Here is a 22,876-nt window from a genome sequence, read left to right as displayed (position 1 = left end):
GGCATATAGTTAGTCAACGAGGAATATAAATTGATCCGGATAAGGTAAAGGCTATTGGAGAGATGCCAGCGCCGAAGATAGAGAAAGAGGTCAGGGGATTTCTAGGACGTCTGCAATACATCAGCATGTTCATTTCCAAGGCCCTAAGGTTTTGTGATCCTACATTCAAGCTTTTGAGGAAACACCAACCCATTGTATGGGATGAACATTGTTAGAAAGCCTTTGATAGTAAAGAGTTTCTAATGAAGCTATCGGTACTAAAGCCATCGAAGGATGGAAAACCATTGATTCTATACTTGGCCTTAGAAGAGGAAGCCATAGGTGTGATGGTAGCGCAATATGGACCTAACGACGTGGAGCATGTGGTCTATTATCTCAGTAAGAAGTTGTTGCCTTATGAGTTGAAGTATAACCTCGTAGAGAAGACGTGTCTAGCCATGGAAGTTGAGGAATTATTTCTAATCTTATGGGGTGCAAGCAATTTCAAAAATAGACCCACTGAAATACCTGTTTGAAGCTCTGTCTCTTACAGGAAAGCTATCCAGATGGTTAATACTCCTTACAGAATTTGAAATCGAGTACATCACCAAGAAGGTAGTCAAGGGCAAGGTTGTATCGGGATTTTTAACTCAGAATGCGATTGAAGGAGATGACTCTTGGAATCTAGAGTTTCCTAATGAGAATCTGGAGGCAATTGAGATTCAAGAGTGGAAGATGTACTTCGCTGGAGCTGTAAATGCAAGAGGTGTAGGGCTAAGGGCAGTTTTGATTACGCCAGAAGAAGAGATGCTACCGATGGCTAAGAGACTAGATCTCAAAGTGACTAATAACATGGCAGAGTATGAAGCATGTTTGTTTGGATTAGAAGAGGCCTGGTAGCAGGAGTGAGGCTGCTGATGGTCTACGAGGATTCCATGCTAGTGATCCAATAAGACATTAAGGAGTGGGATTTGAAAGAGGAAAGAGTGAAACCATACGTCAATTATCTCATGACTTTGGTTTGTGATTTTTCTAAGTGTTCATTCATACACTTATCGCGAGATGAGAATCAGATGGCGGATGTGCTAGCTACTTTATCATCAATGTGGGACAACCCCTCGCAACTTACAATGAAGCCGTTGGTGATCATGAAGTCAAGAGCACCCTGTTATCAAAGAAACTGAGTCATGCAAGTTTAGATGGGACCATAAGAGAAGCCATGGTTTTACAACCTACAGAGAATTGTAGAAGACAAGGTGTATCCAAAGGAAGTAACTACAAAGGAAAGGTATAAGCTGCGATACAAGCTAGAAGTTACCTCAGTCATGAAGGAGTGTTGTATAGAAGAATGGCTTTAGGTGTCCAGCTTCAACGTGTTACTAAGGCAGAAACGCAAGTAGTGATGGAAGAAATGTATAAAGGAGCATGCGGGCCTCATATGAATAGCATAGTGTTGAATAAGAAGATCATGCATCAAGGCTATTATTGGTTAACGATGGAAAAGGATTGTATAGCTTTGGTAAGGAAATGCCGTGAGCGCCAGCTTTACAGTGACCTAAGTCATATACCTCCAACCGAGCTACATAACTTGACATATCCATTCCTTTTAGAGCTTGGGGAATTGACATCATCGGAGAAATAAAACCTCCTTCAAATGGTCAGAAATACATAGTAGTGGTGATCGACTATTTCTCTAAATGGGCTGAGGCTGAGTCATTCACTACTGTGGGGACAAGACAAATGGCGAAGTTTAGAGAAAGGAATCTGATATGGAAATATGGAGTCCCACATCACGTTGTGACAGATAATGGTGTGCAGTTCATGGGCAAAATAGTGGACTTGTTAGTAGAATACAAGATCGAGTATTACCGTTCTTCTCCCTACAAACCTCAGGCAATTGGAGCAATAGAAGCAGCCAACAAGAACTTAAAGAAGATTTTCTGAAGACGGTATGGAATCATAAGGATTGGTCATTTCGATTACCCTTTGCATTTTAGGGATATCGTACAACTGAGCGAACATTGACTGGGTAGACTCCGTGCCCTTTAATTTATTACGGGGTTGTTTTCTCATTTTCATATCCCTCTTATGGGGTTTTTCTTATAGTTACAAATATACCCATCTTATGTGGTTGTTTTCTAATATTTACAATTACATTGCTCCTGTGGGGAAATATATCCTATATCCCTCTTATGTGGTTGTCTTATAGTTACAAATATACCACTCTTATGTGGTTGTTTTCTAATATTTATAATTACACTGCTCCTGTGGAGAAATATATCATATACCCCTCTTATGTGGTTGTTTTCTAATATTTACAATTATACTGCTCCTATGGAGAAATATATCCTTCTTATGGGGTTGTTTCTCATATTTATAACCCCTCTTGTGGGCATGTTTTCTCATACTCACAAATATACCCTTCTTATGGGGTTTCTTTGTCATATTCACAAATATACCCCTCTTACAGGGGTTGTTTTCTCATATTTGCAAATATTCCCTTCCAACGGGGTTATTTTCTCATACTCACAAATGTATCCTTCTTACTGGGTTATTTTCTCATATTCACAAATATCTCCCTCTTACTAGATTTTTTCTTATAGTTACAAATATAGCCCTCCAACGGGGTCATTTTCTCATATTTATAAGTATACCCCTCTTACGGTTTCTTTCTCATACTCATAAATATTCTCTAGTTACAGGGTTTTTTTCTCATATTTACAGTTATATCTTTCCTACGGGGATGTTTTCTCATACCTATAAATATACCCTCTTATAAGGTTGTTTTCTTATATTCATAAATTTACCTCTCTTACGAGGTAGTTTTCTCATATTTACAACTATTCCCTTACACCGTGGTTGGTTTCTCAAACTCATAAATATACCCCTCTTACATAGTCATATTCTGGGATTTATAAATATAGCCCTGGCGTCTTATTCTCATATTTACAAGTATACTCGTCTTACGAGATTGTTTCTCAAATTTACAAATATACCCCTCCGATGGGGTTGTTTTATCATGCTCACAAATATACCCCTCATACGGGGTTGTATTCTAATTTTCATAAATATATCCCTCTTATGAGGTTTTTTCTCATATTTATAATTATACCCCTCATACGGGGCTGTTTTCTAATACTCATAAATATATCTCTATTACGGGGTTGTTTTCTCATATTCTCAAATACACTCCTCTTACGAGATTATTTTCTCATATTTACAGATATACCCCTATTACAAGATTATTTTCTCATATTTACAAATATTCCCCCTACAATAGGGTTATTTTCTCATACTCACAAATATACCCCTCTTACGGGATTATTTTCTCGTTTTTACAAATACATCCCTCTTTTGGGATTGTTTTATGATATTTATAAATATAGCCCTCTTATAAGGACTGGTGGGTAAGACTCAAAATAAATTATAAAATGCCAGATGTATACATGTATGAAGTATACTAACTAAACTACTTTTGGATTTTCTTCTAAGGAATCATGAGAATATGCAAGGGTAGGTAGACGATCGACAACACCAGATTGAGGCCCAGGAATGCAGGATCAATAGTTTGATGCTCCAGCTGTCTACTTTGTGGACCCAGGGGATGGCTGATGAGGGGATGGGAGACTCAGGAAAGAGCCCTGACTTCCGATTTTACCACCATTCTTCGTATTTTTGCTTTTTGCTGCTTTTTTTTATAGAACTCTTAATTTTCTGAGATATTTAAATCCATATGCATTTTCATTATTTTCTTCTCAATATTGTATATTTTAGGTGTACATATGACATAGGACCGAGAAGACATTAAAAATTCCTCAAAATGCTATGAAATCGCCTGATGACATCACATAGACAATTCGATTATGCGCATAGCCGATCAGCTGTATGGTCAGTCAATTCAGCTCTACATTGTAGAGTCTGAGTTATACATTGTTTTTAGGCCTTTAAATATGCATGCACCCCTCACACTTCCCCATACACGATTCATACCTTCAAAGTCAAAAAACCATGACTCATAAAAGTGCCAAAGCCCTTCAAACTCTTCTCAAAATCCTGACTAGTGATGAATGGATCAAACTTGTGAAATTTCACCTTTCCTCCTTCAAAGCTATGCAAAATACCGAGCTTTATTATGGGTTTCTTTACTCTAATGTCAACTTTTGATGCCCAAGAGACCACATTTTTCAATTCAATAGGCAGGAGATGTGTCCCATGATTAAAGAGTTCTTTGTCATTCTTGGAGGCTCTAGGGATTCTACCCATCTGATTGCTTTGCCAAGGCTTGATGATCCTTTTTATGGCAAATTGGTAGAGCTATTCAACATGCTCCTTGCCGAAGTACTTTCACATTCTGTTGGTGAATATATTACTCTCACTTCCTTAATCTCTTGCTGTGGGAAGAAAAAAAGGACTACTCCTGCTTGGGTTAGGATGCTGGCTTTTATCTCTATGCCCAATTTTTGATGATTTCTCCTCAAGGAGGGGAAATATCAAAATTGCTGGTATTATTGATCTGGTGGACCAAAGAGTAGATCCAGTTCTAGTTATTTTAACTGAAACTATTATTGGTTTAGACATTTATAAAACTCATCAATGGTTTGGTGGCAGCCTCGTTCTTTTGTAGGTATGCAACCAAATCTCTTTTCTATTTTATTATTTCTTGCCTTATAGGCGACCCTTTCAGTTTCCAGCTTAGCATACTAATGTCTTAACTTTTGCCTAAGTGGCCCTTTCAAGTTTTTAATTTAGCTTTCTTTTCTTTTCTTTTCTTTCTCTTTTATTTTATTATTATCTTTCTTTTTGCAAATTTGGTTACATGGGAAGCTTCAAATACTGACCATACCTTGGAATATTAACACGTATGAGCCGAACTATATGCAGGTTCGATCAATCGCTACCCCGAGGGACCACAATGGTTGGATTTCTTGGATAAGAGGTATTCCAAACACACTTATGCACTAGACTTGCCCTTAATGGAGAATTAAGCATGTCACGCTCATGGTGTGCTCTTTTAATTATATTTTGTTTTGCCGATTTTCTATAATTTATTAAAATATATAAAATATTAAATTAATAAAAATATTAAAAATAAAATGATCAAATATTAAATCAAGTTATAACAAAATAATTTAATTTGATTCAATTTTATATTATTAAGATGTTTAGTTTATTTAATTTTATGAGATACTTCTATTTATTTAATTTCATACAAATATTATGAATATAGTAAAAAAAATAAAGAGTTCGAACTAGAAAAAAATATTAAATCATGTATAAAAAGAGAATAAACTTGTGAATGAATTTATCGTCATCAAAATTAGTAAGTACTTAAAAAATTTAAAAAGATGTAATAAAACATTCAACATAAAAATATGTAATATATATATTTAGTTATATATTCAATTAATATTTTAAATATTTCACTAAATCTTTGTAGTATGGTATTATTTAATTTTAATTTTAGTAATTTTATAATTTTTATGATATTAAAATTAAACTGCTATCGGACACTTATCTAATTTAATAATATATTATTGCCTTTGCACTTTTACTGATATCACCATAAGATGATATCGTTAGAAAGGAGCCTCATGGATAATAAAAGAGAACCCGTCACTATATGTACAAAAATAAGTTTTTACAATAGCAATACATTATTTGCAGTATGTTAGGACGGATTTTGTTACATTTACTAACTGTACTTAAAGTTCTAAAACTTATTTTTCTTTTTAGTGGCCTTGGTGAAATTAAAGTTGAAATTTCGTTTTCACCAATAGAAAAGTTGAAACTTCGGTATTAGAAGGATACAAAATGAAGTTTAGTATTTAATTTGAATTAAAGTGCAAAGTTCTGAGTACCAACCAGCTATTAACCCCATTACTTGTCTTTTATACAACTCCATAACTTATGAAATCTCCCTCTCTATAGCGCATGCATTTTATACTGTTTTCTTCTTTAAGCTTTCTAGTATAATATTCAATATATTTTCTTAGACATGTCTAAGTAAATTGAAGAACACACTATTGTCTGTGACTACTCGTGCCAACCTTCTTCAGTTCTTGAAAGGCATTTATGGTATCTGTGTCAAAACCACCTGCAAACTGAAATTGTATTATTTTAATTAGCAACATAGATGAACCTAAACTTTTTAAAAAAAAAAGCTTATATAGGGAGAGTAAAATATTACCTGGTGTACCCGATAAGCAAATCTTGCTCCTTGAAGCAGGAGATTCTCTTCAAATAAGCAATCGTTGATCTGTAGTTCTTTAGTTATCCTTTTAATGTATTGCTTGGCTATCCTCAAAGAACTTAATTTCATCTGTAAGCAGTATCCAGATTACCAAATGGTCTTGCAAGGAGTCATATATTTACATTCTTAATAATATATGTTTATATTATTGATGAAGTAAAAACTTTTATTTGCGTATATGATCATCATGAGGCAGAAGAATCCAATATGCAATAAGGGTTTACTATGCTACTTCTAGGACATTACATTGTATCCTGCGGTTGGACAGCGATAAGCATAGAGTGGCTAAAGAAATCAAAATTCCAGCTACTCATTAATTGTTCAAATGAGTATTTGTTATTCATTTGGAGGATTATTATCATTAAAACTTTATATTTTGTTTTATTTTTTTATACAATTTTAATATATTTTATTTTAATCACTTAATTTTAATTTAATAATAATTTAATCATTTTAATAAAAAAAAATTAATCCGTCATAATTTTCTTTTAATTACTATTTTTTTACTAGTTATTTTTGCAACACATCAGTCTTTCATTGGCGAATATGATAAATTATAATACAATTAAATATAAAAATAAAATAAAATAAATTAAAATTATATGATTAAAATAAAATAAAATACAAAACTCAATAACTGCAGGGTGTGATACACTGAAAAGTAGCAAAAAAAAAAATTTCATAATAATAATTGGCTAGCCATTGTACTGTCTCTATTAGTTTGATTGAAATTAATATCTCGGTAGGACATTTTTATTTTTGTTATTTGTACTTCGTGGAGCTATAATGGAGTATCCTAGTTTTTTTTTGGTTGTGGGTTCCTTTAATTTTGTCGGTATGGTTCAGGTTATCATATTATAGTAAATTCCCATGGGTGACACGCATATAGAGGAATTGCTTTTATAATTATATGCATGAAGTAATATCAAGAAGTTGTTTTAATATTTACAAACGGGTGCTAATTTAGTTAGTTGGGAGGTGCTTTCATTAGTTAAAATATCATGTTTATGGTGAAATCAGCTATGTGCTACCTACCTGACCGATCAACCCTGCGTCCAGCAACCATTCCCAGGGAATCTGGAAATCCCTGTACCTCTTGATCGTACTTTCCCTTGTCCTTTCTGCATTGTTAACACTATTCTCCAACCTGTAAATAAGATATTTAATCATGTGAATTAATCTCAGTATCAGCTAAATCAGGAATTTTAATACTGTAAAAATCATGTTTGTACATGCTCGCCTGTCTTGCAGTGCTTGCATCTTTCCGACAGCTTTTGTCAAGGGCTCTTTTGGATTGTCTTCAAATGACAAAACCTCTGAATCAAGGTTTCTCAGGTCCCGATAGTTGAAAGCAGCTTCTCGTAGAGCATCTGCTTTTCGTTCCGGCCACTCTGGGAAATGCTTCAGTACTGCTCTTTCATCAACAAGGGAATTCAGTTCAACATCCAGCCATTTCACAAATTTTTCCACTTGCGATATATCCTTAAAGGTGGCAGTCTCCACTTCCTTGATCAAGTAATTAATGAATTCTCTGCGTTTTTCCACATCTGATTTTATCTGTCACCATGAGTGCATGTGGTGTCATCATAGGGTGTTTTGATCTTTTAAAATCACCAAGTCAGAAAGAGTAGGCTGCTAGCGTATATATACTTACAGCAGAAAGGTGAGAGGATCGGTTCTCGATTTCTCCAATCATGTTCAGTGTGAATGCCGTTACTGGAGTAGTTACAGAATTGCCTTTGTTCTCCAGGTTGGCATTTTTCTTTGTAAGGAAACGATAGAACTCCACAACTTCCAGCACGCGGCGCACTGATTTCGACCCAATAAACGTCTTTGATGGTGGCGGTGGCGGTGGCGGTGCAGACTTAGGTGGCAATTTATTCTGATGAACTTCTTTCAGAGGGGGAGACATTGGCGACGGTAGCTTTGGTGGTGGGCTCGGTAATTGCCTTTCCTTTCTGGCTGCTGATTCTTGCGTAATTGGCCGTTGACATGAATGTTCTGCGCTCTGTTCTGAGACTTTGACAAAATCTGATGTCTTCTGTTGAATTGCGTCATTTTTAGAGTTGTCATTGGAGTTCTGTAACTTCTTCCAAAGCATAGATTTCCTCTCATTATCATGTGCTTTGAGGGAACTTATCTGTGCTTTCAGACGGTTTACTTCTTGTCTTAATTCCTGATTTTCTTTCTCCAGTGAATCATTCCTTATCAGAGATGCTTCGAGTTCTTTCTTGAGGTAGATGATCAAGGATTCATCCTCTTCCTGTGGCATTATTCTCTCCTTGTTCTGCTTTTTATCTGACGAAAGAAAGAAAGAAAGAAAAAAGCACAAGTTCTGTTACTAAATCTTCTCCCGTTTATTTATCATCTTGCATTTGTGGTAAGGCGTTTAACTTTTATGCTTTACAGTGGGTATTTGTGACAATTTGGTGGAGAATTCTTTGGGCTGATTGCTGGCATATGATAGAACTGTATCTAAGAAGTTATGTTAGGTGAAACATTAAATTTTATGGTCAAATATTACTTATTTCCAGTCAATTTTTCTATTATTATATGGGTACCATTTGCTTTTGAAAATCATGTAGGAGCCCATTATCCTTCAATGGCAGATGTAATTAGGTTGATCACTCTCTTTTAACAATGTACAAGTAGTCTGATAAAGCCATGACCCCAAGTAGCAAGAGATGCATACAAAGCTGATAGCAAACTATCAACTGAGCCCATGTGTTAAGCTATCTTCCACGTGGTATTCACATGTATATATATATTTTATTTTAATATTAGATAATTAATACATGTTGCTATACTAAATCTATACACCACAACAAATTTAATAAATACATATATATAAAATGTTTTACATTTGAAATAATTACATAAATAATTTTAATATTTTAATTTTTTGCTGTGTCACAATTTTAAAAATTGCTATACATTTAGGTATTATGGCTGATATCAATTCACCAAAACACTGACTAAGTAAAATTAAGACCTATCTTATCTGAATAAGCTAACCGCATCATTGCAAATTGAAAAGAAAATATTCTTATTTTCTTCTTTTTCTTTCTCTCTCTTCCTCCATATTCATTTATCATATCAATGGAACTCATCTTTAAATGAAATAATTTACAAATTTATTTCTTAAATTAACAAACTCGATAATCATATTTATTGAATAATTTATAAAATTTTAATTTTAAAATTTAAAAGTCTCAATTATTCAACACTGAATATCTACTCATTAAAAAGACATCCACTTTAAGTTTTTTTGCAGTGAGTAATTTGAAGTAATTGAAGAAAATCAAGTTGAACAAAGGCAAGAGACATGCTGGCTCCTTTTTTACTCCACCAGCTCCTGCTCCGACTTCGGTTTCTCATGATATACTCGAGGTCAACACGGCTTCTGCTGATCTGGGCTGATCCCCAGAAGTAGGGTCCATAATCGGATCAGTAGAAGTCGTGTTGACCTCAAGTATATTATGGAAAATCGAAATCGGAGCAGGAGCTGGTGGAATAGAAGAGGAGTCGGCATGTCTCTTGCCTTTGTTCCATTTGATCTTCTTCAATTGCTTCAAATCAATCGCTGGAAAAAAGCAAGACATAAGAAAATAAAATCAAAAATTTATAACACGACAAAGACAAAGTAAAAATACTGAACAAGAAATACCAAGTGGGTATACCTGAAGTGCTGACACCTACCTCGGATCCTTGTTCTGTCAAGTCGAGCTCATAAAGGTACAGTTTTATTAGGGGAGTAACAAGTAATGCAGTTTCTTTCTTACGAATATTCATTAAAGTTCACCTATTTATAAGGTCTGACTGCAGGGTAAGCTTAAGAGGAGGCACATGCCATCTCCTCGGTAAGTTGGTAAAACCTGTTTTGTGGCTAACCAAGAAGAAACAGTCGCGCCAGTTATGAACTGAGGAAACGAGACCGTCTAAAAGCTTGGATGTCGGGCCCTTAAATATATGAAGGAATACTTGGAAGCCTGAGCAACCAGATAAAAACTGAAGAAGAAATAAGAAGTTGGGACTATATTAAAATATTTACAGAGTTGTTTAAAGGCAACAAGAAGACGGACAAAGTTCAGGTGTAACTTGACTATAGATACATTCAAATCAAGAATGACCGACTTAATAAAAGGATCTAAAGGAAGCCTCAAACCAGCTTTAAGGTGCTCTTCATATAAAAACTATAGGACTAGCCTCAGGAACACTATTTCCTAGAAAGTATTTTGGGACCTCTTTTAAAGTAAAAGAGGTTGGGATTTTGTACCGACCTTAGATATACTCAAGTTGGGTCAAATTCATTTTGGAAGGGTAAAGATGATGATCATTTTCACCATCCTTGGAGGAAGATTTAGGACCCTCTACCTTTTCTTGAGAGGTAGGCCGGTGGTCAGGCATATCCTGAGAGCGAGTTGATACAGACTCGTCTCTGTCAACAAACATATTCTAGATAGAGAAAAGAAAAAGGGATGGATCCATGACAATGAAAATGCACAAAAGACTAAGTCTAAAGAAGAAAGAAGAAAAACCAGAAAGGATTAAAGAAACTTACTGGTGACAACTGAGACTTGCGAGGTAGAAAACTTGTTCAAAGACATGCTAAAGAAGAATATGAAAAAGAGACATGAAGGAACTCAAAAATGGCAAAAAGTGTTTTATAAAGGGAAAATGCCAAACTCATAGTGATCTTAGATGACGAAGATACCCCTTAGGATCATGAAGGAACATTCGAGAAATCAGGGACATAACAATCCTTAGTTTAAAGCAAAATAATAAGCAGTTGCATTAAAGGCGCGACAAACAAAGCGTTTGGAGGGCATGTCAGACGCTATAAATATTTGAAATTCAAAACTGTATAGCCGAGCTTACCTCCTGATTAAGTAATACATTGGTCTAATATCTAAAAGCATTAGAACTCGCCACCGTGTAGAAATTATCGAGCATAAGAGAATGAGGAATACCAAGCATAATATTCTCAAACAAAGAGGAGGGGACTAATGATAATTGAGTATCATAATTCAGCCAGTCCTATGCTAGAAAGGCGGGATTGACTAGAGATTGATATCTACTATGACTGGAACTCTAAGAGAATGTATCTTAAGAGGACTCTAGTCATAGAGTATGACCCGATCTAGAACTTTGAAAATGAACAAGAGTACAAATCCTAATACGATTAGGATGACCTGCAAATGTGGAGTTCTCTCCTAAATAGACTAGAAGACCTTCAACGTCTATATAAGGAATGGGGGGCACCACACTTAGAGGTACATACAATCTTATACATTTATACATTTTAGTCACTTTTACATAAATTACCAATTTTATCATTGGACTAAGTGGCCGGATAACCCTCGTCCAGCACTTTCTAACCTTTCCTTGCAAGTACTCTGGAGATTGACGCCTTTGAAGATCCTTATTGATAACTTATCCCAATCAACTGAATAATTAATTTCAATTAATTTTAGGCTTAGAAATAAGAAATAGATATTGCACAAGAGAAAGAAAAAGTAATAAACAATATGTAAATAAAGTTATATCTTATATTTTCATCAATTTGATACGATGTCTAGTTTATATACTAAAAGTAAGTTAGAATTTGTTTAGTTAATTTTTCATTGAGTCTAAGTCAGCCAAAAATAATTAAATATATATATTTTAGTATTCAAAATTTAATTGAAAAATATGTTCAAACACTAAAATATATAAAAAAAAATGAGAAATTGAGACACTATATATATAATTTTATCTTTATATTTTTTTGATAATTAAAATATTAAAATATATTCAATGATCTTAAATTAATAAGATATATTATTCATATATTAATTTTATGTAACATACGCTTAAAATGGATAAAAGGTTTTCTATGAAATCTCAATTCCATCATACATCAGTAATGAAAAAGAAAAAAGAGAAAAGAAAAAGGGCCATCTTCAGTGTCCAGGTGTAGCATACAGAATGACATGTTGGGATCAGTCCTTTGGTTGATCTTTGTGAATTTTCTATATTGAGTTATTGATTGCATTGAGGGGTGTACATTTGTTATTCTTTACTTATCAAGCAATCTGAGAAGTGAAAAGGAAAAACAAAAAGAAAAAGGAGAAAAAGATATGGGAAATGAGGCCGGTAAAGATGCTGACAAGTAGAATATGAAAGAATGATAAAGGGCGATCTAGATAATTACAGCCTACCAGACCAAAGTTTTTCCCCATTTCACTTTTAAAATTTTATTCTTAGATAGCATGATTTTTTATTGCTTTCATACGTATACTTATTCTTTTATAGTCAAATTAATATAATTATGATGTTATTATAGCGTTTGACAATCGAATTAATTAGTGACTGAGAGTTATATTTACTAACAATTATTAAAACTTTTAATGAATAAAAAGTTAATTTAATTTTTAAACTTAATATTAAAACTTTTAGATTTAATTTGTCATGAGAGTTATATGTGCTAACAATTATTAAAACTTTTAATGAATAAAAAATTAATTTAATTTTTAAATTTAATATTAAATTAGTTATTTATCTGCTCATTACACGATTTATGTTATTATTTTGATTATGAATAATAATGTAGTATGAATTTATAAAAGAAATTTAATAAATTTTTTAATATCTTATTATTAAATATTATATTTTTAAAAATAATAAAATTTAAAATATCTTTCTTAATAAATGTTTTAAGATTTTATTAATATAACAAATATAAAAGTTGTTTTAAAATATTTATTCAATGATTTAATACTATATATATACTATTAATATGCTATTTTATAAAATAGAAAAATTATTTTTATAAACTGAAAACTAATTTATTAATTGGTAAATATTTAAATCAATTTTAAAATATTTTTTTAGAATTAAGATCATCATTTAATTAGAAAAATAAATTCATTAATTAATATAATGATATAAAAATCATAAAATCATATATCAATTTAAATTTTATGAGCAAAGAAATAAAAATACATGAAAAATAAACATCTGTAAGAAAACAATTTACTTCAATATATATATATATATATATATATATATGTTTGCCTTACTATTATCCATATAATAATAGATTATAGTAATTTTAAATAAAAATTACTTTTTAATATATAAATATTATTATTTTAAAAATATCATTTTTATAACTAAAATTTTCAACTTATGATATTTATTATTTTGAGTTTTTATTTTTAATATGTATTGCTTTTCATTTTATTTTTCATAAAAAATATATTTTCTTATAAAAAATATTGTAAGAAATTAAATTATATTTTAATTTTTATATTAATAGATTAACATCTCTATATTATTTTCTAACTACTGAAATGCATTTATATAAATATAATATTATATAATTACAACTATTCTAATTTATCATAATCAAATTAGTCAAAAGGTCATAAAAATAAAATTAATTACTATTATTATATTAAAGAATAATATATTTAAAATAAATTATTTAGTTGATTAAATTATAAGAATTTAATTAACATATTATTACTTAACTTTTGCTCATCTGTTAGGTAAGCCTAATGACGAGAGTAGGATAAGTCTGGTACATTGAACTTTGAGTAATAAAAGAAGAAAAGAAACTCTGAGGGGCAACTTAGGACTTTGAGAACCTATGGAATAGACCAACAAGATAGAAAGAACCCTTAAGAAACCATAAAAACCCAAAACTGAAGCACAAAGAACTCAACTCCGGCTCCAAGCCCTAGTGGCATGCCTTTAGTTCACATGGGCTAAGGCTAAGACCAGGTGGACTAAGCCCTCAATTAAGCCCACATGGGCTAAGCTAAGCCCACGTGGGCTGGCGATCGCTGATGTGGGTATAACCTTCTAAAGGCTATCAACTTGAAAATTTGTGCCCTTAGCGACTAAAATTCTCATAGGGACATTGTGCCATCATCCAAATACATTCCTTAACCTTTAAGAAAATTACATCCTTGACCATCCATTTGAAGAACCAATCAAAAGCCTCCTCTCAAAACCCTAGAAATACTCACTTTCACATATATATTCATCCTTAACCATTCCTAAAACTCTAGCCACAACTTTGCACTCTCTAAAACTCAAGAAACCTTAAATCTCTATATCTTCTCCAACAATTACAGCCACCTTCTTCAACACAAAACCCTAAAAGCTTTATCCTTTACTCCCTTACACATACCTCTATATTTGTGTAACCACCAATTCATATTCCCTACACCCTTAAACCGCCTTTCTACCACTTTAAGACTCTTCTTGCCAAAGACCCTTACAACACGCATTTTCATAAACTCAAAACTTTTAAATCCAAAACCAACCAAGAAGACATAAACTTTTATTTATACGCTCAAAGTTTCTGTTTTGTAGGTCTCTTGATGGTATCTAGAAGCATTTTACTTTCCTTTAGTGTCCTAGGAGTTTAGGAGTCTCTTCACCTACTCAAAGTCCTTTCCTTTTTTAAAAATCATAAAAGGTATTACTCCGATGGCCCAATATCTGGAGCTAAAACTGTATTTAGTCATATTTGAACATTTTTTTACTTTATATCTAAGTATCCATTGTTTTGGAGGGTTTCCTGCATCAAAAGCATAAAATGTAGAAGCTTTCAAGCTTTTATAAGCTTACCCCACGTGGCTTTGTAAGGAGATAAAGTTATTTTTTATCTTATTTATGTTGTGATATATACTACGCCTTTCTATTCTTATCTTTGTACTTATCAAGTTGTACGATTATCATATATCATTTTGTAATTGTCACGACCCCATCTGTGGGCCCGTGACCGGCACTAGGGAATGGGTAGGCGTAAGGCCACCGAATCCCGTAGTAAGCCTGACACTCACTAACTCAATTAAATCTCGTCTCATTTTACTGATACCACAATTATCTTAACAGTTAAATTTACATAATTAATTCGGTCTGCTAGAAGAATTAGGTGAGACTCGAAACTACAGAAAATTACAACTGATACATCTACTATTAGTACTACGGAGAATCTAAGAATTTACAAATTTATATACCAAATCAAATACACCACCCAATGATGAAAGAGTCGGGTTACTAGATAAGAGTCGCGGGAAGACTAACAGTCACGAATCTGAAAAACAGTAAAATTGAGACTGTCAATCTCGAGAGTAAGTTAAAATCATATATCCAAAAACATTTGCATATACTTCGATCATACATTTATTTAATTTAAAATAAGCATTAAGTCATGTAAAAACATATGTGTCATGCCATATGCTTAAATAAAATAAAATAATTTTCACATGCCACGGGATGGAGTACTTCAGTAGAACCCTAATCCCGACACAAACATCTCGATTAATCTCCATACTGACATCTCGACTAATCTCAACTCTAACATCCCGACTAATCTCATTCCAATAGGACTGGCGCCCACAGAGCGAAGCTCGATCAGGGACCTTACCTCCAGTCTGGTCACTTGTCTTAGCCTTTCGGCTCTCTTAATCCAATAGGTCTGGTGCCTAGAGAGCAAGCTTGATTAGGGTCCTTACCTCCAGCCTGAACACTTAATTTCCAAGTAAGCCGACGCCTAGAGAGCCAGCACGATCAGGGACCTTACCTCCGGCAAACACACTCTACTAAGCCCAGAGAGCGATGCTTGACCAGTGCAAGTCCTAAACTTTCCTTTTAAATTTACCACTTTACCCCTTTTCCATCACACACAAATTTATACCTGTACACTCATCAAACCAATATGTTCTACTGTCGTCTCATCTCGTGTCATCATGCAATAATAAAATCAATGATAAAGGAAATGATATATAAATGAATAATAATCAAAAGCATGATATAAATGAATAATAATTAAATGATTAATTTGAACTTGCAATAAAATAATCACGATAGTAAGTCAAAAATTTATGCATGACACGTGCATAATCGATATATGACTTTAACTTACAGCTTTGGCGACCTCCTAGCTCTGCTCCGGTGCCTCGGGTGGGGTGAGCCGAACTGACAAATCATCTAATCACGGAAAATAATTAATCAATAACGTTGAACAATTGATCATTAACCCTAGGTCTAGATTCCTAGGACTGACTGTCTAAGAATCTCGACTCGGAAGAATTCTACCAAAAATTCGGCAGAACCTCCCCTAAAACACGGACATTTACCCTCCGTAAAATGGGTCCAGGACCTGCCAGAAAAATACTACAAATATCCAACAATTCAATACAATGGGAGTCAGGTCCCCAAGACTTCACTATTTTTCCCAACTCCCCCATATAGTACAAAATCACGACTACGGCAGGCAGTCCGAAAAATAATTATTTTAACACACAAATATTTTCTAATACACAACACAATTCAATAGACACATAATTAAATCAAAGAATTCCAAAATCTACGGGCCAGAGAAAATTACTGAGACGCTTGATAGCTCGGTCGACTCGCCCCCAGTCGCTGGAGCTCGATCGACGATCCGAACACACCATCGGACTCGAAACAACGCGCTGATGACGATCCCCGCTTCTGATTTTCCGATCCGACACCCCAACATGTGGAGAGATTTGCGGACGATGTCGGCCGTCGATTTGCAAACGAAGCACGATTGCCATGAAACCAGTGCTATTGCGAAGCTTGAGCTGAGGAGAGTCGGGATATGTCCTCCGATCATCCATCCTCCGCCGGAGTCGCCGGAAAAGCCGAAAAATGCGGCTGCCACCTACTTTGTTGGAACTCCCTCCTCCGGCCACCAAAGCCGATGTCGCGGCCATTAAAAGGAAGCTCTCGCCGAGAGGATTCGATCGCCACTAGAATCAGCCGACAAGGCCGCCAGAAACGGCAGGAATGGCCTTCGGAAGCCGCTGCCCCTTAGCGTGATTCTCGCTGCCTCGCGCCCGGCTTGACCGGCCAGCGCACTTCGAAGCCGCCACCGACGACGCACGCCGTCTGGTCTTCTTCCCCGACGACACTCTCTCTCTCCCCCCAATGTCCTTCTCTTCCTTTTCTTCTTTCTTTCCTTCCAATATCGATATTTGGCCCCCAAACTTTCCTTCCTTACAATTAGGTCCCTCAACTTTTTTAATTACTAACAATTTCGTCCAGCAAAATTTTCAATTAACCCTTAAACTTCTTTTTAGCCTTTCAATTAAGCCCTTAACTATTTAATTTGGGCCAAATTAGAATGATTGAAAATACACAATTACATATATACCCTTGCTTTTAAATGTAAAATTATCAAAAAGCCCTTACCGGCATATTTAATTACAAAAGTACCAAACATACAAATTTTCATTAAAATCCCAAATTACTAAAATTATACTTTTAATCCTTATTCCAAAATAAATTTCCAATTAAAATTAACACACCATTAATTAATTAAAATACCCTTTTTCCCCAATAATTCTTTTATAAAATATTCTTTACAATTTTTTTCATAACTCTCAAATATAGAATTTAATTAAATATATTCATTTGGGGAAAATTGAATAACCAAAATATAATTTATTCCTCAAATATTTTACTTAATTAACTCCTTAAAAATCAAATTAATTAGATATAGAAATAACTCCTTTATTTGTCTAATATTAAATTGATATGTCTTTTTTAGTACTCGCAAGTGCACGGACCGTTCCTATAGTAAGGGTAAGTTCACCACGAGGTCGATCTCTCAAGGAACTATGAGGCCACTTATTATAAAGACTACTTATCAACACAAAACAATAAAAGTAAATCTAAACACTCTAAATCGTTTGTTTGAGAGGATAATGGTCATAAAGTAAAGTAACTAAACAATAAATAAATATGCAATGCAAATGCAAATGCTTATGATCTAAAACTATATGCTAAAAGTAGTATTTAATCTAGCCATTTACTTAGTAATCTCCTTATTTTATTTTAAGCCTAGATCTAATGAATGAGATGGTGATGTGCCTTTTCCCTAAATCACTCAAGCTAATGATGCAACTTAGGTTTCTTATACCAATATAGGTTAAAGTAAAGATGATGTTTCTAATACTTTTAAACCTAAAGATTTTCATAACAATTACTATTGCTAAATTAATATGATGGTTAACTAACAATAATAACTGAAACTAATAAAGATATGAAGGTAAAGAAATCATCCATTAAATAAATAAATAACAAGGTTCATACAAAATAAAAAGACTAAACTAAATACTTATGAAAACTAGCCTAACATATTTAACCCAATGATCATGGTATTAAATAGAAAGACATAAAATAATAAAATAAAAAGCTCCCTCAAGATCTAGAATTTCTTCAAGTAGGAAGAAGACTGGTCCTCAGTCTCCACTTCTTGAAAAGCTCCTTAGATCCTCAAAGAACAATGAAAACTAAAACTAAAGTGTTTATGAAAAACTGTAGAGAATTATGGAGAGAATAATGGTTGCAAGTGTACAGAGCAGGTAGGAGAAAACTTCCCTTCTTCTTCTTTTTCTTCCTTGTTCCTTGCAGAGATTTATATAGAGGAGAGTCCTCCTCTAAATAAATCTCTCTAGAGATGAGTATACTAATATAAGTCTATCTAAGAGATAAGACTTAAAGTATCTTAATCTCCACCAAATACTATTCCATAAATAACTCTTAATATAAATCCTAATAATTATATAAAATGACTAAAATATCCCTTGAGCCTCATAATTAGCAGTCCATGCGTCTTAATCTTGGGGCTTGACACGAATATGTCCTATTAAGCTTCTTTTAGCTCCATATTTTCCTCTTTTTGCTAATATTCCTGAAAATAGACAATTAAGCTTAAGTGAGGCAAAATCACATATTTTCACCATTTTATATATAGAAATATATCATTAAAGCTTTAAAATACCCTTAAATATCTATACATAATTTGGACCGATCAAATACCCCCACACTTAAAGTTTTACTTGTCCTCAAGTAAATAGCAACTGAGAATTAACTTTTGCAAAAATCATGAAAAACATCCCTACTCAGGTTAAAGATATTATTCAAAAGAATCTCACTAATGCAAAGATCATGTCAACCCAAGAACATTTGAGTCATAATAATTTTCTTGAAAAATATAAACTCAATCATTGTTAATCAAATGACTCAAGCATCCAATCCTTCACACCTGTTTCACAACAAATAGTCTAACTCATCTTCAAAGGATACAACTATGATGCATAATCCAAATCATCATAACCCTATTCAAAAAGGCAAAACCTTCATTCAAAAATAAGAGATCAATAGGCATTTATTATTTGCTTTTGAAGCTCTTATACTTTTTCTTTTCTTTTCTTTATACCTCTTGGATTTTAATTTTTGATACTTGGGGTACTTCTTTCTTTCTTGAGATGTTATGCCTTTTTACGCAAATACAAACATGGGTAATGAATACACCTGGTTACTCAAAAAAATATACAACAAGATGCTTTGCATACTCATAATCTTAATTGCCTTTTTACGCGAAAATCGACATTGGTCATGAAGATCCCCGGTTACTAAGCAACTAAAATTAGCGGAGTAGAGTTATTAAACTTAGAGCTTTAAACTTGCCCATATCATATCTCACAAATTTAGGCAAGCCAATTTAATAACAAGAAAATCATAATCTAAATCATACACTTCTAATCATACCCATGTCAAATGTTGCTAAACTATTCATCATGTCCATATACAAAAGATGAACACTTGATCATTTAAGTGCAAATAACTCATGAGTTCATATTTATACATGTTAAAACTAACTCAAGAGTTCAAGAATCTTAACATAATAGCATTCTTTCATCGACTCTTATATAGAACAATAAGAAAAAGCTGAGTGGAAAAATTTAAAATTTTGTAAAGATTAACCAAAGTTGCTAATTCTCATGGCATATGACGTATAAAGTTTAATCGAAGAAATATTCTATTTCCCTCCCCCACACTTAAATTTGACATTGCCCTCAATGTCATTGCATATAGAAAAATAAAGAACAAAAAGAGAGGAAAAAGATAGAATACTCCCCTTGAATTTTGCAATGCATAGTAAGCCATGAACTTGAATTCCAATCTCTACCATCCAAACCTTAGAAGCACACTTGAACACACATCATTGATAATTATAAAAGAAATAAAGAAATAAAAATTTAAAAATAATGAAGAATTAAAAATAATAAATTATACTAGAAAGATTAAATCCTAAGATAATTAAAAGTTAGATCCTAATAAATAAATATAAATTCTAGAAGATAGATATATATTTTAAAAGAGAGTATTTTATGTGGAGGAGATAGATATATATTTAATTTTAAAAGAGAGTATTTTAACTAAAAATAATTCATAACTAATCCCAATTTCTTGGATTTAATTATTTTAATTTTTGCTCAATTTTTTTTGGCCATGCGTTGTTAAGCTGCCGCGCGGGCCCGTTCGTTCGCGTTGCGTGCCTATCTTTCGCGGGCCCGTTCATGTCTTGCTGCGAAACTGCGGGCCTTTCGCGGGCATGTGGCCCGTGGCTCATGGCCGGCCTCCCTCGCGCTGCTGCGGGCTCGTATTGTCTCTGCCATTTGGCTGCTACGGGCCCGTGTGAAAATTCGTTGCCGCAACATGGCCCGCTCAATTTCTTTTTTCTTTTTTTTTTTTTTGGTTGGAGCTTTAGTTGCTTCTCATAGAGACGTATTGCCTTTTTAGGGATCAAATACTAGCCTACAAGATAAACATAAAATAAATAAAAAATAAAAATAAATTAAAAAAATTTTAAAAAATTAAAATAATAATAATAATAATAATAACTTAAATGCATAAAAATAAAAATACAATTGCTAAGTTTATTGTCTATAGCTAGACATTCCTGATTATGCTCATGGTGGACGTTCATCCGGGCACTCCACCTCTTCGTCATAAGCCATTCCTTTTAAGTATGGCTTTATACTTTTAATGCGAACATCTAAAGTGTCACGAAAACTCTTGTCAATTAAGAATGAAATATCATCATATAATTGTTCATAAACAAGAGAATCTAAATAATTATATGAACACTTATCAATAGTATATTTAGGAGATAAAGTTAGAAAATCAAACACTTTAAATTCCATAGTTTCTCCTAAAACTGTCATGGTAAGTTTTCCATCATGCATATCAATCACAGTTCTAGTAGTTGCCATGAAAGGTCTACTAAGGAGTATGGTTTGCTCTTTATCCCTTGCTGGTGTATTTTCCATGTCAAGTACTACAAAATCAATTGGAATTATTAACTTACCTACTTGCACTAGCAAGTCTTCCACTATACCTCTAGGGTATTTTATCGATTTATCTGCAAATTGTAGAGACATAGTGGTAGGCTTCAACTCTCCCAAGCCAAGTCATTCATACATCGAATAAGGCATCAAGTTGATGCTTGCTCCCAAATCTAACATGGCTTTTGTATGTTTTTTATCACCTATTGTAATATCAATGGTGAAGCTACCAGGATCCTTCATCTTAAGGGGCAATTGATGTTGAAGCATTACACTTGCTACTTGTACTTTTTCGTTGTTCGCATATCGCCTTTTGTTGGTGTTCAACTCTTCAAAGAATTTTGCATAAGCTGGTTTATTCCTGATAACATCCAACAAATGTAAGTTAGTATTAACTTTAGAGAGCATCTCAATACTTCAAAAAAAAAATTCATCATTTTTGCTCTCTTTGGGTTGGTTTAGAAAAGGAATAGGGGGTCTATAAGGCTGAGCTGCCTTATGAAATTCAGGTCTAGAAAATGCTTCCTTTTCTTTCTTCTCCAGCCTAAGATTAGGCTCTACTCTTTCTTCCTTTTGTATGCTTTCCTCATTTCTTTGCAATAATCCATCATTTTTAGGTGTACCTGTATAAGAAGAAAAATTCCTTTCAGTTTCCATAGTAATATTATCGACAACCTCACTTCTTCTAATAGTAGTAATGGAATTGGCTTGTTTAGGTTGACTTGATAATTCCTCTTTATTGAGCTCTTCAACAATTTGTTTCACTTGAGCTTCTAAACGTTTTAGTGAAGCCTCAATGGAATCTGTCTTTTTCTCATTCCTCTCCATCCTATCATGAGAAGCCATCATAAATGATTGAAGTGTTTCTTCCAAACTTGGCTTCCTTTGTTCATTAGATCGAAGAGTTTATTCTTGATCTTGAAAGAAAGGATTGGAGTCCCTTTGAAATTGAGAATATTGGTCTTGGTAATGAGGTTGATTTTGATTTCTCAATAATTGTGGTGGGTTTTGGTCATTGTATTTCCAAGAAAAATTTGGATGGTTTCTCCAACCTGTATTATATGTGTTGGAATAAGGGTCATTCATAGGATGCATAGGTTGGTAAGAATCCATCAAATTTGTTTGGTCATACATATTTTCTCTGTAATTATCAAAAGATGAACAAACATTAGCACTATGGCCATAAATACCACAAATACCACATACCTCATTATTTGGTGAGTTTTTTATTGAAGTAAGCATATTAACTTGCTTAGTCAATTCAGCCAATTGCACGACCATCTCACTATTAGCTACCACTTCATTCACTTCTATTCTCTTTGTCCTCACACTCTTTTGTTAAGAATTGGCTCCTAACATCTCAAAGATGTTATAAACCTCATCAGGTGTCCTTTTTAACATAGCACCCCCAGCTGCATTATCAACCATACATTGATATTGGTGTGTCAATCCATCATAAAATGATTGGTTAGTTATTGGGAGTGGG

General features: G+C 33.5%; 1 protein-coding gene across 3 annotated transcripts; it reads right to left on the bottom strand.

The window, feature by feature from the left end:
- Positions 1-5,782: 5,782 nt before the first annotated feature.
- Positions 5,783-8,689, bottom strand: LOC8273437 (protein CHUP1, chloroplastic). Of its 3 annotated transcripts, none has more exons than XM_048370590.1 (5): positions 7,884-8,684; positions 7,470-7,786; positions 7,265-7,376; positions 6,167-6,298; positions 5,783-6,073 (listed from the first exon to the last, which is right to left on the bottom strand). In XM_048370590.1, exons 1-5 carry the CDS (start codon positions 8,499-8,501, stop codon positions 6,050-6,052), a joined length of 1,203 nt encoding a protein of 400 aa, XP_048226547.1. In that variant the 5' UTR covers positions 8,502-8,684; the 3' UTR covers positions 5,783-6,049. The 3 variants fall into 3 exon arrangements, with proteins under 3 accessions (XP_048226547.1, XP_048226546.1, XP_048226548.1); XM_048370589.1 differs by having other exon boundaries at positions 5,783-6,080; positions 7,884-8,678; XM_048370591.1 differs by lacking the exon at positions 5,783-6,073 and having other exon boundaries at positions 7,462-7,786; positions 7,884-8,689.
- Positions 8,690-22,876: the final 14,187 nt, after the last annotated feature.

This window comes from Ricinus communis, chromosome 2 (assembly GCF_019578655.1).
Source record: "Ricinus communis isolate WT05 ecotype wild-type chromosome 2, ASM1957865v1, whole genome shotgun sequence".
NCBI classification, from domain to species: domain Eukaryota; kingdom Viridiplantae; phylum Streptophyta; class Magnoliopsida; order Malpighiales; family Euphorbiaceae; genus Ricinus; species Ricinus communis.
This window is presented reverse-complemented; position numbering and strand designations above follow the sequence as displayed.

Coding starts and splice junctions, on each gene's coding strand:
- LOC8273437 (XM_048370589.1), bottom strand. CDS start 8,501: ATGCCACAGGAAGAGGATGAATCCTTGATCATCTACCTCAAGAAAGAA. Junction 7,787..7,883: donor GATCCTCTCACCTTTCTGCT/GTAAGTATATAT, acceptor TCATGGTGACAG/ATAAAATCAGATGTGGAAAA. Junction 6,081..6,166: donor TTGCTTATCGGGTACACCAG/GTAATATTTTAC, acceptor ATACAATTTCAG/TTTGCAGGTGGTTTTGACAC.